The sequence below is a fragment of the Mesoplodon mirus genome (genome assembly GCF_964341445.2).
Source record: "Mesoplodon mirus genome assembly, chromosome: 5".
Taxonomy (NCBI): domain Eukaryota; kingdom Metazoa; phylum Chordata; class Mammalia; order Artiodactyla; family Ziphiidae; genus Mesoplodon; species Mesoplodon mirus.
Window position 1 is genome coordinate 34,393,936 of NC_138980.1, and position 13,228 is coordinate 34,407,163.

The 13,228-nt window shown below is 55.0% G+C and overlaps 1 protein-coding gene across 4 annotated transcripts in view; it reads right to left on the reverse strand.

Moving 5' to 3' along the window:
- The window catches only part of TJP3 (tight junction protein 3), a 29,574-nt gene that overhangs the window by 6,090 nt on the left and 10,256 nt on the right, over positions 1–13,228 (reverse strand). For 3 of the 4 annotated variants that reach the window (XM_082623695.1, XM_082623693.1, XM_082623696.1), the window contains exons 2-14: positions 11,023–11,079; positions 10,798–10,907; positions 9,982–10,084; positions 9,366–9,714; positions 7,605–7,708; positions 6,390–6,549; positions 6,004–6,112; positions 3,538–3,596; positions 3,235–3,301; positions 2,929–3,085; positions 1,968–2,076; positions 1,611–1,848; positions 814–1,025 (exon numbers count right to left, since the gene is read on the reverse strand). In XM_082623695.1, coding sequence (XP_082479821.1) covers positions 814–1,025; positions 1,611–1,848; positions 1,968–2,076; positions 2,929–3,085; positions 3,235–3,301; positions 3,538–3,596; positions 6,004–6,112; positions 6,390–6,549; positions 7,605–7,708; positions 9,366–9,714; positions 9,982–10,084; positions 10,798–10,907; positions 11,023–11,070 — 1,825 coding nt within the window. In that variant the 5' untranslated portion in view covers positions 11,071–11,079. Of the gene's footprint in view, positions 1–813; positions 1,026–1,610; positions 1,849–1,967; positions 2,077–2,928; positions 3,086–3,234; positions 3,302–3,537; positions 3,597–6,003; positions 6,113–6,389; positions 6,550–7,604; positions 7,709–9,365; positions 9,715–9,981; positions 10,085–10,797; positions 10,908–11,022; positions 11,080–12,269; positions 12,349–13,228 lie in introns of all 4 variants that reach the window. The other variant, XM_082623694.1, reaches the window with a different exon arrangement.

Consider the following 13,228-nt stretch of genomic DNA (forward strand, 5'->3'; position numbering starts at 1 on the left):
TGACCCCTGGCCTCACCAATACTCCCTTCTACCAGTGAGGAAGTGGGTGCAGAAGGCATCTTGGCCAGAGAAAAGTGAGTAAGCAGACCGCTCTTTACACCTGACCCTTCTCTCTTTTTCTCCTCTCCTTCCAGGCCTCTCTCTTGCTCTTAAAAACTCGATACGTTCAGATTTCTAAACTTTCGTTGGCTGGGGGTAGAAATTAAGTAGCCTTTTTTTTTTTTTTTTTTTTTTTTTGCGGTACTCGGGCCTCTCACTATTGCGGCCTCTCCCGTTGCGGAGCACAGGCTCCGCTGCCATGGCTCACCATGGCTCACGGGCCCAGCCGCTCCGCGGCATGCGGAATCCTCCCAGACCGGGGCATGAACCCGTGTCCCCTGCATCGGCAGGCAAACTCTCAACCACTGCGCCACCAGGGAAACCCAAGTACATAGCCTTTTATGTTTGAGCCTTTTTCTTCTGGACGACGGAGCAGCAGCTGGAAAGCAGCTCAGCCCTTTCCTGTCCTGGGTCACCTGCTATTCCCACCCTCCCGCCGTTTTCTTTAAAAAGCCTCAGCACCTGGTTTTAATCCTTCTGCCCTGAGGCTGTGGGCAAGAGCTTAATCTCTTCCCTTCCTGAAATCTGAATGAGGTGTATTTTTATCCCTGGTTCTCAGGTAGGGAAAGGATCTATGTGCTGGTTTTGTGCGTGTGTATTTTCATCCTAAAGTAACCAAAAGGGGATATTTTGGGTGGAAGGACAGAAGTAAGGATTGTGGCTTCTGAACACTCTTACTTGAGGCCCCCCCCGGCCCCTCCCACCCTGGCCCACCTTCTCGCAGCACCACGCGTTCATATGGCGGGTAATGACCCTGTCTGGTCAGAGCTGACAGATCCTCACGGCTCCGATGGGTGGTCTTCTTGGCTCCCCGACGAAGACCCCGCAGCCGCCAGAACTCGGCCCGTGTGCTGGAGCCCGCTGAGGCTCCAGGCCCGACCCCCACGGCCCGCTGGGCAGCCTCCAGACTGGCCAGCTGCTCCGCCCTGGAGAGAAGAGAGGAGATGAGTGAGCACTGGGATCCAGGATCACAGGCCCAAAGATGTCCAAGGCCTAATCCCGGGACCTGTGAATATGTCACCTCTCACGGCAAAGGGGACTTTGCAGGTGGGGTTAAGGCCCCTGAGATGCGGATGACCCTGGATTCCCCGGGGGTCCTAGTGTCATCACAGGGTCCTTATAAGAGGGAGGCGAGAGGGTCAGAGGCAGAGAGAGACGGGAGATGCTGCGCTGCTGGCTGTGAGGATGCAGAAGGGGACGCAAGCCAGGGATGCGGCACCTCTAGAAGCTGGAAAAGGCAGGAACGGATGTTCCCCTGGAGCCTCCAGAAGGACCAGCCCTGCCCACACCTGATTTAGCCCCATCACACTCATTTCTGAGCTCCAGAACATGAGAGGATAAAAGTGTGTTGTTCAAAGCCCCTAGGTTTGTGGTAATTTGTTACAGCACCTGCAGGAAACTCATACAAGCACTGACTGGTCAGCCCTGAGCCTTCTGCATGGCTCCCCGGAGTGAATCACCAAGGATGCTAAGTAGTAATGCTGTGCCCTGTTCCAGTGGGCAGTCCGCACCTGCTCTGGTTGGGGATGATGCCCCGCTCTTTCTCCCGGAGGTCACGCCCCATGCGCACCGCCAGCCAGTGGCCTCCGCGGGCATGGCTCTGCCCAGGGCCGGGGTACAGCGTGTCCAGCACGTGGAAGACGTCTCCGCGGGTGAAGCCCAGGCCAGACGGCGGGCTGGGCTCCATCTCAAAGTGCATGCGGATGTAGAAGGAGTCGCCCACACAGGACTGCACCATCTTCCGGAAGACTGTGGACAGGGAGGCTCCGTGAGCTAGCAGGGCCACAGCCCAGACCCGACCCCTCCCCAGGGCCTGGCCGTGGATCCCAGCTGCACTCTCACATACACACACGGTCTCACACACTCACTGTCCTGCTTCCTCTGCGTCACCAGCTCCACCTCCTCGCCCGGGGGCAGCTCCAGCAGGAACTGCACAGCCTCCTCCCGGGTCAGGTTCTGGAAGGGAGTACCATTCACCTGCCGGGAAGTGGGTGCAGGGGTGGGACCAGGGCACAAGATCCCAGCTCTTCCTCCAGACAAAGCCCTCCACCCAACTCCTTCCAGAGCTGCTGTCAAGAGCCCCAGAGATTGGGGGACGGCTTTCCGAAAGGGGCACTGCCCTGTGGCAGCCTGGGCATCTCACACACACACACACACACACACACACACACACACACACACACACGTGAAGGTCTGGCCCAGAAACCAGGATACAGGGAATGCAATCAGTACAGGCATAACCGAGGCTCTGTAGGTTGTCAACATCAAGACATGGGAACGGTGGGTCACAGCTGTGACAGGACCAGGACACCGGTGAGAATTTTGTGATACTTGAAAGAGTCAAGACAGACATGCGGTCGTGACAGGGACACAATATACAGACCCGGACGGCAGGTCACAGACACTGATTATCATGGAGGTAAAGACACACCACGAAGGCGCGACCTGGATAGGGCCACGACCCGGACACGGCAGACTGGAGGTGGCACAGAAAGGGACTGTGGATGGACGCAGGGATCAAGGGTGCGGCCCAGGCAACATGGTCACGGTCAACTCAGTGACACAAACAAGGAGACTGACATCGATAACGAGGCAGTGACCTGGGAAAGGTCATGAGCTGGACATCGATGTCATGACATTGACAAGGATGTGACATGCACAAGGTCATGACCCAATCATCAAGGTCATGCCCCAGGCTGGGAAACCTTAAAATGTTTGAATGTCTCTGGGGGTCTTGCCAGTCCCCAGGGGGTCCCCGGGGGAGGACACACAAGCAGTAACAGACTCGGGTACCACCCAGCAGGCCCACCACCAGCCTCCCCCGCTTACCTGCAGAATCTCATCTCCCTCCTGGATGCCCTGCCCGTCTGCCGGGCTGCCCGCCTGCACCCCGGACACGAAGATGCCCACGTCATTGCCTCCGGCCAGCCGCAGCCCAATGTTTGCGCCCTTGAGGAAGCGGACCACCCGCGAGGCGGGGCTGTACCTGAGCAGTGAAGCAGTGACAGACGGCGTCAGGCCCGTGGATGGTAGAGCCCCACCCCCATGCTGGTGCGAGAAGGCAGGTGACGGGAACCAGGAGGCAGCCGGGGTGTGCGGGTCCTCAGCTGTGGGGCTCTGTTCTGGGGCACATACCCGTGGTCTTCCACGCTCTGACCGCTAGGCACGCTGTGCATGTCACAGCTCCTTTGCCTCGGGGAGTCTGAAAGGGAACAGCCAGTTTTCCCCAAGCACACTGACTGGTCCAGCCGCCAAACCTTTGCTGGGGGGTGTCCCTGCCCCTTGGAATGCAGCCCCCAGCCCCCCACTTCTTCCCAGGGAACTGTCCCTGGCCTCTTAGGTCCATGTCAGCCTTCCCCGCTCTGCTCGGTACAGCCTCATTGGCTGCGATCAGAAAAATCAGAGGAGGGGTGCTCAGAGTCACCACCCTCTGCTCACCTGGTTCTGACGCAGTCCTAGAATCCACTGAACTTTCCTGCCGAAGCTGGGGGCTCTCCCTGGTGGGGAACAGATTTGGGGTGAGGTGGGGGTGGGGGGATGTTGAGTAGCAATTTTTAGAAGAATTTTAATTTATCGGCACTCAGGTTCTAATCCTGGTCCTGCCCCTCTGCAGCTGTATGACCTCCGGCCCTCTGCTTCCCCTCTCTGAGCCCCAGTTTCCTCCTCCGAGCCCTGGGATGGCTGAGTCGAGTCAAGGCCTCAAAATGAGGTGAGCCTGTGACAAACAGTCATGTTTATTGTTTTAATATTAGTGAAAAGTTATAGAAGGTGCTCTTGACCCAATGTCTGTGTCCCCCCAAATTCATATGCTGAAGTCCTAACCCCCAGTAGGATGGTCTTAGGAGGCGGGCCTTTGGAGGTGACCAGGTTTAAATGAGTTCATGAGGGTGGGGGCCCCATGATGGGATTAGTGTCCTTATAAAAGACACCAGAGATCACCCTCTCCACCGTGGGAACACACAGCAGGAAGGTGGCTGTCCATGGGCCAGGAAGAAGCCTTCACCAGGAACCGGCCATGCCAGCACCCTGGCCATGGACTTCCGGCCTCCTGCCTATGGTATTTTGTTAACAGCCTGAGCAGACTAACACAGAGTTAAACCACAGGACGGAAAGAAAGTTCCCTGCAAAATCAACCCACTGTTAGCACAGAAGAGTTACTTTCCAGATCTTTCAGATGCTTTCAAAGAAACGGTGAGGAAATATATACTTCTGAAAGAAAATCAAGATCAAGCCATATGTTAGCATTTCCGACATACAGCCTGTGAACACCCCGTGCTGAGTGACTGGGGGTGGGGAAAGACACTTGAGAATGATGTACCCGCAGCCCAGGTCTCACAGGGCAGGTTCAAAGAGTACAGGGTCTGCATCGGAGAAACACATCAAGCTACTTGGAGCCATCTGTCCACAGATCCTTCTGTGTGCCCATGGAATCCCTGGGAAGATCACACAAGAGTCCCCCAAACCCTTTGAGATGCTGCCCTGTGTCATTCTGCAATCCGGTTCATTCACCATACACAATGCCAAGTGCATTTTCCCAAGGCCTTTTCAATATACTCTTGGAGACATCCTGTTTCATGGCTGTCTAATATTCCCAAGCAAGGATTATATTTTAACAATCGTAATAAAGAGCATTCACTATGGGCCAAGCACACACACACCATCTCCTTGTGTCACCGCTAGTTAGTGCCCTAATTAGTGTGGAGTAAGATCTGGGGCCTTGGCGTGGGCCCTCCTCTGGCCTCTAAAATGGACCGCAATGACCCCCACCTCCTGGTCCTCCCGCCAACAGCCATGCGAGGGAGCTTAGAAGGGGATCATCCACTCCCAAAAGCCCACAGCCCTAGACCATGTCTTGACTGTAACCTCATGAGACCATGAACCAGAACCACCCAGCTAAGCCATCCCCAATTCCTGACTCTCAGCAACAGTGAGGTAATACCTGTTTACCATTGTTTCAAGCGGCCAGGTTTGGGGGTCATTTGTTATACGGCTGTAGATAACAGACACAACCCCCTACTTCACAGGAGACTGCATGCTTAAATGAGGTGCCTGTTACCTAATCCCCAAGTGTTGTGCAGTCATGTTTTTTAAGGCACTTAATTGTGTACCCTCAAAATTCATCTGCTGTGGTCCTAACCCCCAGGATCTCAGATTGGGACCAGGATCATCATGATGTGATTAGTGAACTTGAGGTCATACTGGGGTGGGGGGGGTGGCTAATCCAGTTTGACTGGTGTCCTTATAAAAAGGGGACATCTGGACACAGAGACACATACACGGGGGAAGATGACATGAAGACACACAGCGGGGAGACGGCCACCTGGAAGCCAAGGAATTCCGGAGGCTACCAGAAGCTAGGAGAAAGGCCTGGAACAGATTTTCCCCTAAGAGCCTTGAGAGGCAGCGTGGCCCTGACAGCGTGACTTGGGTCTTCAGTCTCCAGGACTTTGAGACCATAAATTTCTGTGGTTCTAAGTTGACCAGTTTGTGGCACTTTGTTACTGCAGCCCCAGGAGGCTAACAAAATAACTGCCACTCTGTCCCTTTTATAAACATCATCATAACGAATAAGCATCCTCTAATCCCTGCACACAGCTGTGGCTATTTCGTCCCCAAGAGAACTCTCTAAAAGCCTTGCTCAGTGACAGGGCTTATGCATTTTGAAGTCTTCTAGGGCTTCTTGTAAAATTCTGTTGTCCCTTCTGCTTTAAGTCCGCCTATATCTGGTTCTCCCAGGACCAAGAACCCTGAGCCACAATAAGGAGGCAAGAAGGACTGTGTGTGAAAGGAGAGGCCTCTTCCAGGCAGGCAGCCATGACTGCACCCTCAAGGCTACCCCATGTTGGAAAAGATAGGCCCACGTTCCCATCCCACTTGGCCATTCTAGCCGATGAGGTTACATACATGGGGGAGCTGGTTCGGCTGGCGTCTGGACTCCGCTGCCCATGCTGGGGTGGCGGTGGTACATGGGATGGTGGCGCCTGAGACAGTTCTGACCCGAGGTCTGAGATGTCTGTGGGGGAAAGCGTGTCTCAGCCACGGGCACGCCTTCCAGGCTACCATTTCACAGAGGGGCACATCAGGCCCCTCTAAGCAAAGGGGCCCAGACCAGAGTCAGGCTCAGCTGAGGGCCTCCAGCCCTAACTTGCTGTGTGGACTTGGGCAAGTTTCTGTCCCTCTCTGAGCCTCTCAGGGCCAGGCTTCCCAACTCCTGCTTGGCCCTGCCTGGCACAGCCTGCCTCCCTGGCCCTCCATTTGAACCTCCCAGGGCCGGCCTCTTGGCCCCTCACCCTCCAGAAGGGAGCTGTCGCTGTCACTGACGGCCGGAGGGATATTCACCAGGAACTGGCCTCGGTCCCTGAGCACCAGCAGAGTCAGTTTCCCTTCCGACTTCTCGATCAGTTGCCGTGTGTCACTCAGTGACAGATTCTCACTGGACACCCCGTTGATCTAAAAGGGATCAGGAAGGAGGAAGCAAGTTCATGAGAGATAGGGGATACTAGAAACAGATACCTTGGTGAGGGGGACTAGAAACACACAACCCTCAGGGGTTACTAAAAACAGACATTCTCAACAGAAAATGATAGAATTGCATTCCTGCTGTGACAGGAGACTATGCCAATAACTGACCTCGAGAAGAATTCTAGAAACAGACAATTTTCTAAGAGGGGTGGGGGGGCGCTAGGGAAAAATTAAAAATGGATTGACTCTCATTTCCCCAGAGGGGGAAATTTCTCAGGAGACACTGGGAACAGATATTAAAAACAACTCTAATTGGGGGAGAGGGAGTAAATACGTAGATGCTAGAAACAGACAATCTCTGGGAGGTACTGGAAACAGACATCTAGAAGTGGATTAGAAACATACAATTCCTAGGAGGGGTTTAGTGTCATCTCCGCTCACCAGGAATCCATTGCTAACATTTTCTCTTGGGAATGTCTGTTTTCAGTAACCCTTCTAGCCCCCAGCCCCACCTCCAAGCTCTGTTTCAAGTGTCAGCCCCAAACTACTAGAAACAGACAATTCTTCAGGGTCACTAGAAACAGATAACTCTGAGGAAACTCTAGAAACAATCAACCAGAAATGATTTGGATATCAAACACTAGGAATCCCTAGAAACAGATTTTCAGGGGAGGAGTCTAGAAGGAAACCAAGCTCTTAAGGCAGAGCTGCTCCTCAAAGCCTGGTCTCTGGACCATTAGCATCCAGGCACCAAAGGCAGGCCCATGAATCAGTGCTGTAGCCAGCAGGGCATGTGATTCTGGGGATACTAGAAACAGACAACCCAAAGGGGGTGCTAGAAACCGACATTTGGCAATGGATTTGCAGCAGATGGGGGAAGGGGGGAAAATCCTGCATAGCCATCTCCAACCTTTGTGAAACAGGCCACAGTGCAGGAGGCAAGTGGTTCAGAACCAGCTTTGCTGACTGTGTCATATGCCTCGGTAACACTGTTACCCTCTGGCCCCAGTCTCCCTGCCCCCTGACAGGAAGCCTGGACTCACCTGTAGGATGAGGTCTCCTTCCTGGAGGCTGCTGTTCCGGGCAGCCAGGCCCGATTCTGTGATGTGCTTGATGAAGATCTGACTGCCCAGTTTGACCCCAAAATCTGTGGGGGGAAGAGGAGGGAAACTGAGGCCGGGCCTGGGTTCTGGGCTGCCAGGGGCTCTCAGACCTCAGCCTTCTCACCTGCCCTCAACCATCCCACCTTCCAGGCTGCTGTCGTGCAGGGAGGGGGCAGGCTTCAGCCTGCTGCCCCATTCCAGCGGGCACTCTCCCCCCTGCAGGTGCCTGTCGGTGGGTGACAAAGTAGACCTGGTCCCCTGTAGTTGGGGGAGGTGGAACACACAAGCACCCGGTGATGCTGAGCGCTGGGAAGAGAGAAAGCTGGGCCACTTCCCTGGTGGCACAGTGGTTAAGAATCCACCTGCCAATGCAGGGAACACAGGTTCGAACCCTGGTCCGTGAAGATCCCACATGCCGCGGGGCAACTAAGCCCGTGTGCCACACTACTGAAGCCCACGTGCCTAGAGCCTTTGCTCTGCAACAAGAGAAGCCACCGCAATGAGACGCCCGCGCACCGCACTGAAGAGTAGCCCCCGCTTACCACAACTAGAGAAAGTCCGCATGCAGCAACGAAGACCCAACGCAGCCAAAAATAAATAAATTCTCAAAATAAATAAATAAATAAATAAATAAATAGTATTAAAAGAATAAAAGAGAGAGAGTAAGCCAGGTGGTGGAGAGAGTGGCCGCGGAGGGGCAGTTTGGGGACAGGTGGTTGGGGGATGGCCTCTCTCAGGGGGTGATGTCTGAGCTGGGTCTTGGATGAAGCAAGGGAGCAAACCCTGCAGGGGTCTTGGGAAGGTCATTTCAGGTGGTGGGAACAGCCCGTGCAAAGGCCCTGGGGCAGGGATTCTGATATCATTGCACAGCCGTCAGCAGCAGGCACCTGAGAAGGAGCAGAGCCCAGGTTGTCCCTCCCCAACACCCTGATGACATCACCAAAGCGACTTAGGGGTCACAACCCCAATACTCAGTGACATCACGATGAGCATTTCCAGGATTATTAAAATTACAACGTGGGGTAGATATCCCAGAGTCATTTGTCACATCATGACCAGAATTCCAAGGTCACAATACTGCCATTGACTCAAGACAGGAATGAGAGATCACGTCCCTACTAGTCTATACCTACTAATCCCTCGACAGTCTACTGATGTCATGATGTGTGAGTTTCCTGTTGCTGTACCAAACTGCCACAAACGTAATGGCTATAATACAACACAAATTTATCGAATAGTCTGAAATGGGCCTCATGGGGCTAAAATCCAGGTGTGGGCAGGGCTGATCCTTCCGGAGGCTCCAGGGCAGCATTGGTTCCGCCTTTTCCAGCCCCTAGAGGCGCCGCATCCCTGGCTCGCGGCCCCTCCTGCATCCTCACAGCCAGCAGCGCAGCATCTCCCATCTCTCTCTGCCTCTGACCCTCCCGCCTCCCTCTTATAAGGACCCTGTGATGACACTAGGAGCCCCTGGGGAATCCAGGGTCATCCCCATCTCAGGGGCCTTAACTTAACCCTACCTGCAAAGTCCCCTCTGCCCTATGAGGTGACACGTCCACAGGTCCTGGGACCAGGATGTGGGTATCTTTGGAGGCCGTTATTCTGCTGACCACACACCATATGTGATCAGATTTTGGAGCAGCAGTGCTGCCTGTTTCCGGGGATGCCAAGCCCCACTGCCGACAACGTGGCCCCCATGCTCACCGTCGCTTTCTCTCCTCCGCACCAGCACAGACTTCAAGGGCCGCATGTGCACGTCCTGCCGCGGCAGCCGCTTGAAGCCAGACACTAGGGCTAGCCCGTTGGCCTCGGAGCCGCCACCCGGGCTCCTGCGCCCATGGCTGCTGGCCTGGCTCCGGCGACCTGTCCTTGGCCGGCGGGAGCGCTCGTCCCAGGAGTGGCCAGAGCCACTGGACGTGTCACCCTCGTAGCCCTGGCCGTGGTCAGCCTCGTCCAGCCGCCGCGGCCCATCTTCCTCATCCGAGTCCTGGTGTCCCAGGCCAGAGGTGGTCTTGGTGGCGGGCAGCTGGACTTTCCGGGGACGCTTGACTGTCTGTTAGGGCAGGCAGAGATGGTCGGGGTGGCAGGGGACAGCTCAAGTCTTTGCCCCATCCCATGGCGGACCCTGGGGAACCCTGGGGGACTCTGGTCCCTTTGGGCCTTAACATCCAAGCTGTGAATGGCAACAAGATTCCACTTGCTTGGGGAAGCTTATACTCACACTGCCCATGGGCAGCAGGACCAGGAGAAGTGGGGTTCAGCCAGGGGCAGAAGTGCCACCTGAGCCAGGGGCTGCCTCTCCCACTGAGCCCCCACTCACAATGTTGGCCACTTTTGTGCAGGTCTTGAGTATCTGAATGGCGAAGGTGGAGGTGACACTCTCCATGGAGACCCCGTTCACCATGACGATGTGGTCCCCTGTCCTGAAGGAGGAGGCCAGGTCTCAGGGAGGAGACATCACCCACGAGCCCCTCTCCCCTGGCAGGTACCCCCATGTGTACAAAGCCTGGTTTTGATTCACTGGTGTCCCCAGACTCATGAAGACATTTATCCTTCTGGGCCTCAGTTTCCTCATCTGTAAAATGGGGCTGATTGCAGAACCCACATAATAGTGAAATGAAATCATAGAACATAAGCTGCAATTACACCTGGTGTCCCTGTACCCCCTCACTTCTTTCTCTCGGGCCCCCTCTTCCTGCTTTTCTCCCCTTCTCTCCCTGTCCGTTTCATACTCTCTCTCTCTGAAGGTGGTCGCTGATTCTGAGCTGAGCCATATCACCCGTCAGCCTCTTGGGTCCCAGAACCATTTTCCCAGCATAACTCCCAGGAGCCTCCTACCCCCAAGGGCTTAGGACACTGGGTCTCTCTCCCTCCAGCCAAAAAGAGGTTTCCAGGATATTTGCTCCGGGAGCATCCTGGGGCCACTATGGCCCCCAGAACTCATCAGAGGACCAGTGCCTTGAGGAGAGTGGGGGCTGGTCACTGTCTGTCCTTCTGCCAGCCCCAAGCCCTGTACTGACAGAGCTGGAAGGCACCAGGCGCTTTCCAGCCTCCTGGTTTTGGCCCACACAATTCCCTCCTCTTGATGTGTCCCCCACCCCCACTCCCTCTGGAACCCAGCTGCCTTGACACTTACTGTAGCCGGCCCTCAGCTGGTCCTCCGGGCACCACATCGGACACAACCACTGATCCACCGGGCCTGTCTCGGCCACCAGATATTGCAATGCCGAAGCCTCGGCGGGGGTCCTGAGGGGGGATGAGAGACAGAACGTGATTTTGCTTCTCACTGGGACAAAGCCTGTCCTGCAGGAACCAACCCACCATTCCCGTCAGCACCCACACAGAGGGAGGGAGGCCCCACCTTGCTGATCGTGGTTGTGTGCTGTTCCCAGATGGTCAGCTCTTCCATGTCCAGCACCTGGTGGGAGGTGACAGGGAAGGTGGACATGAGGTCTATCAGAGCAATCAGGGCTCCCCATACCTGGGTGGGTGTGGAGCCTGGCTCTGACACTCCCATGGCCCAAGTCTGTGAGTTACTTGCTACCTCTCTTGAGATCTCAGTTTTCTCATCTGCAAAATGGACTTAAATCAGTGGTTCTCAAGCCAGAACCATTCTACCCCCTCTCCCAGAGGGCACTGGGTGGTACCTGGGGACATCTGTGGTTGTCATGACTGGGGGGTGCTCCTGGCATCGAGGGGGTGGGGGCCAGGGGTGCTGCTCAAACCCCTATGCAGTGCACAGCCAGACCCCACCACAAACAATGATCCATCTCCAAATGTTAATAGTGCCATACTGTCGTGGGAGCAGAGGAAATGTTAGTCCTTGTCACTGTCCCTCTGGAAGGTCTGGCTCAGTCCCTGTGGTGGTGGTGGGGCCTGCAGACACAAGGGTCTCACTCTGCTCCAGACACTCAGGGCTCCTCGATGTTCCTCCCTCACACCAAGCCCGATCCTGCCCCAGGACCTTTGCACGAGCCATCTCCTATGCCTGGATCTCTCTTCCCCCAGATCTGCACCTGGCTGGCTCCCTCACCTCCTTCTCCCAACCACCCTTCTGGAACTGGAACGCTTGCCATCCCACAACAGACCAGCTTATCCTCCTTTCCCTGATTCCTCGTTCACAGAACTTGTGATCCCTTGACACTCTCTAGATTTTTTAAATCTGGTCACTGCCCTTCTCCCTCTAGAATATTGGCTTCAGAGGTCAGAGATTTTTATCTGCCTCATTCAAAGTTGAGCCTGAGTGCCTGGATCATAGGAGAAATTCTAACTATCTAAGGAATGAATGAAGGAATGAAGTACTTCTTTTGCGCTAAGCACTTCACAGGTAAGATCTCATTTAATCTGCTCACTAAGGGGCATTCTATTATCCCCCGTCACAGAAGAGGAAAGCCAGGCACAGAGAGGGGAAGTCACTTGCCAAGACAACAGAGCAGTTGGAGGGTGGGGCTGGAGGGTGGGGCTGCAGGGCGTGGATTCTGTTATTTTCAAGCCCAGGGTATAGATGAGATCACAGGCTCTGGGAGTAGAGGTCACTCAGCCGGGAGATGCTGGCAGAAGGGGGGGATGTGAAGCCCTCCGGGAAGCCAGCCCCCACCCATCCCTTACCTTCTGCAGGGCTGTCCCACTACCCTGGGGGCCTTGTAGAAATGACGCTTCCTCCCCAGCCTGGTTGCGCAGCTCAGCACTGTAAGGGCGGGGGATTCCCTGTGAGCCCTCCGTTGGTGTGATGTGTTCTGGTGCCTTTTCTTAGAGGTTCCTGGGAGAGCAGCATTCCAGGCTCCCCCCAACCCCGAGGTAGGAAGGGGGCAGAGAAGAGGGAAACAAAGCCAAGAGCAGGGCCTTACGGACACTCCTGGGAGCCAGGTCTGCTCCCTCAACTGAGCCTCAAATCCTGCAGTCTGCCCTTTGCTGGCTGTGGTGGTGCCTCTCCCAGCCTCATCTTCCCCATCTGTGAAATGGGTACCTCCCTCACCCCCGCCGCCCCATCTTTCAGCACTGAGGTGTGGGAAGCGGGCATGGAGTCATGCACGAATAGCAGAAGGAGCCTCTAGGAGAGAGGACAGTGTTGTTGTGAGAAGTAATAATAATGACCTTCTTCCTCTGCATAATATCACTAAGCAACACTATTCCGTGCGCTGCCAGAGAGCGCATTACACGTACCCATTCATTTACTCCTGAGTGACCTCAGAAAGTGGCACTTCTCCTATTCCTGCCTTCCTGCCTTCCAGGGGAAGAAAAGGAAGCCCATAGATGTTCGGTGACTTGCTGGAGCTCACACAGCGCTCCGCAAACCTTGGCAGCCCATCCCATACCTTTAATCTTAACCACCAGGCTACAGTATCCTTCTGCTTTTTTTTTTTCTTTCTGAACTTATTTTTCAGAACAGAATCTTTTCACTTGCTTTGATTTTATGCTTAGTGTCATTAAACAGCCTCCCAGAATTTTGATTTCCTGGCCTTATTTTAAGAAACAGCCCACAGGGAGTCAGGGCCCCTAAGGGGGCAGGCACAGGTGGCTGGGGCTTGTCCCAGCTTGTGTAGGTTTGCCTCCAGGGATACTGAAGG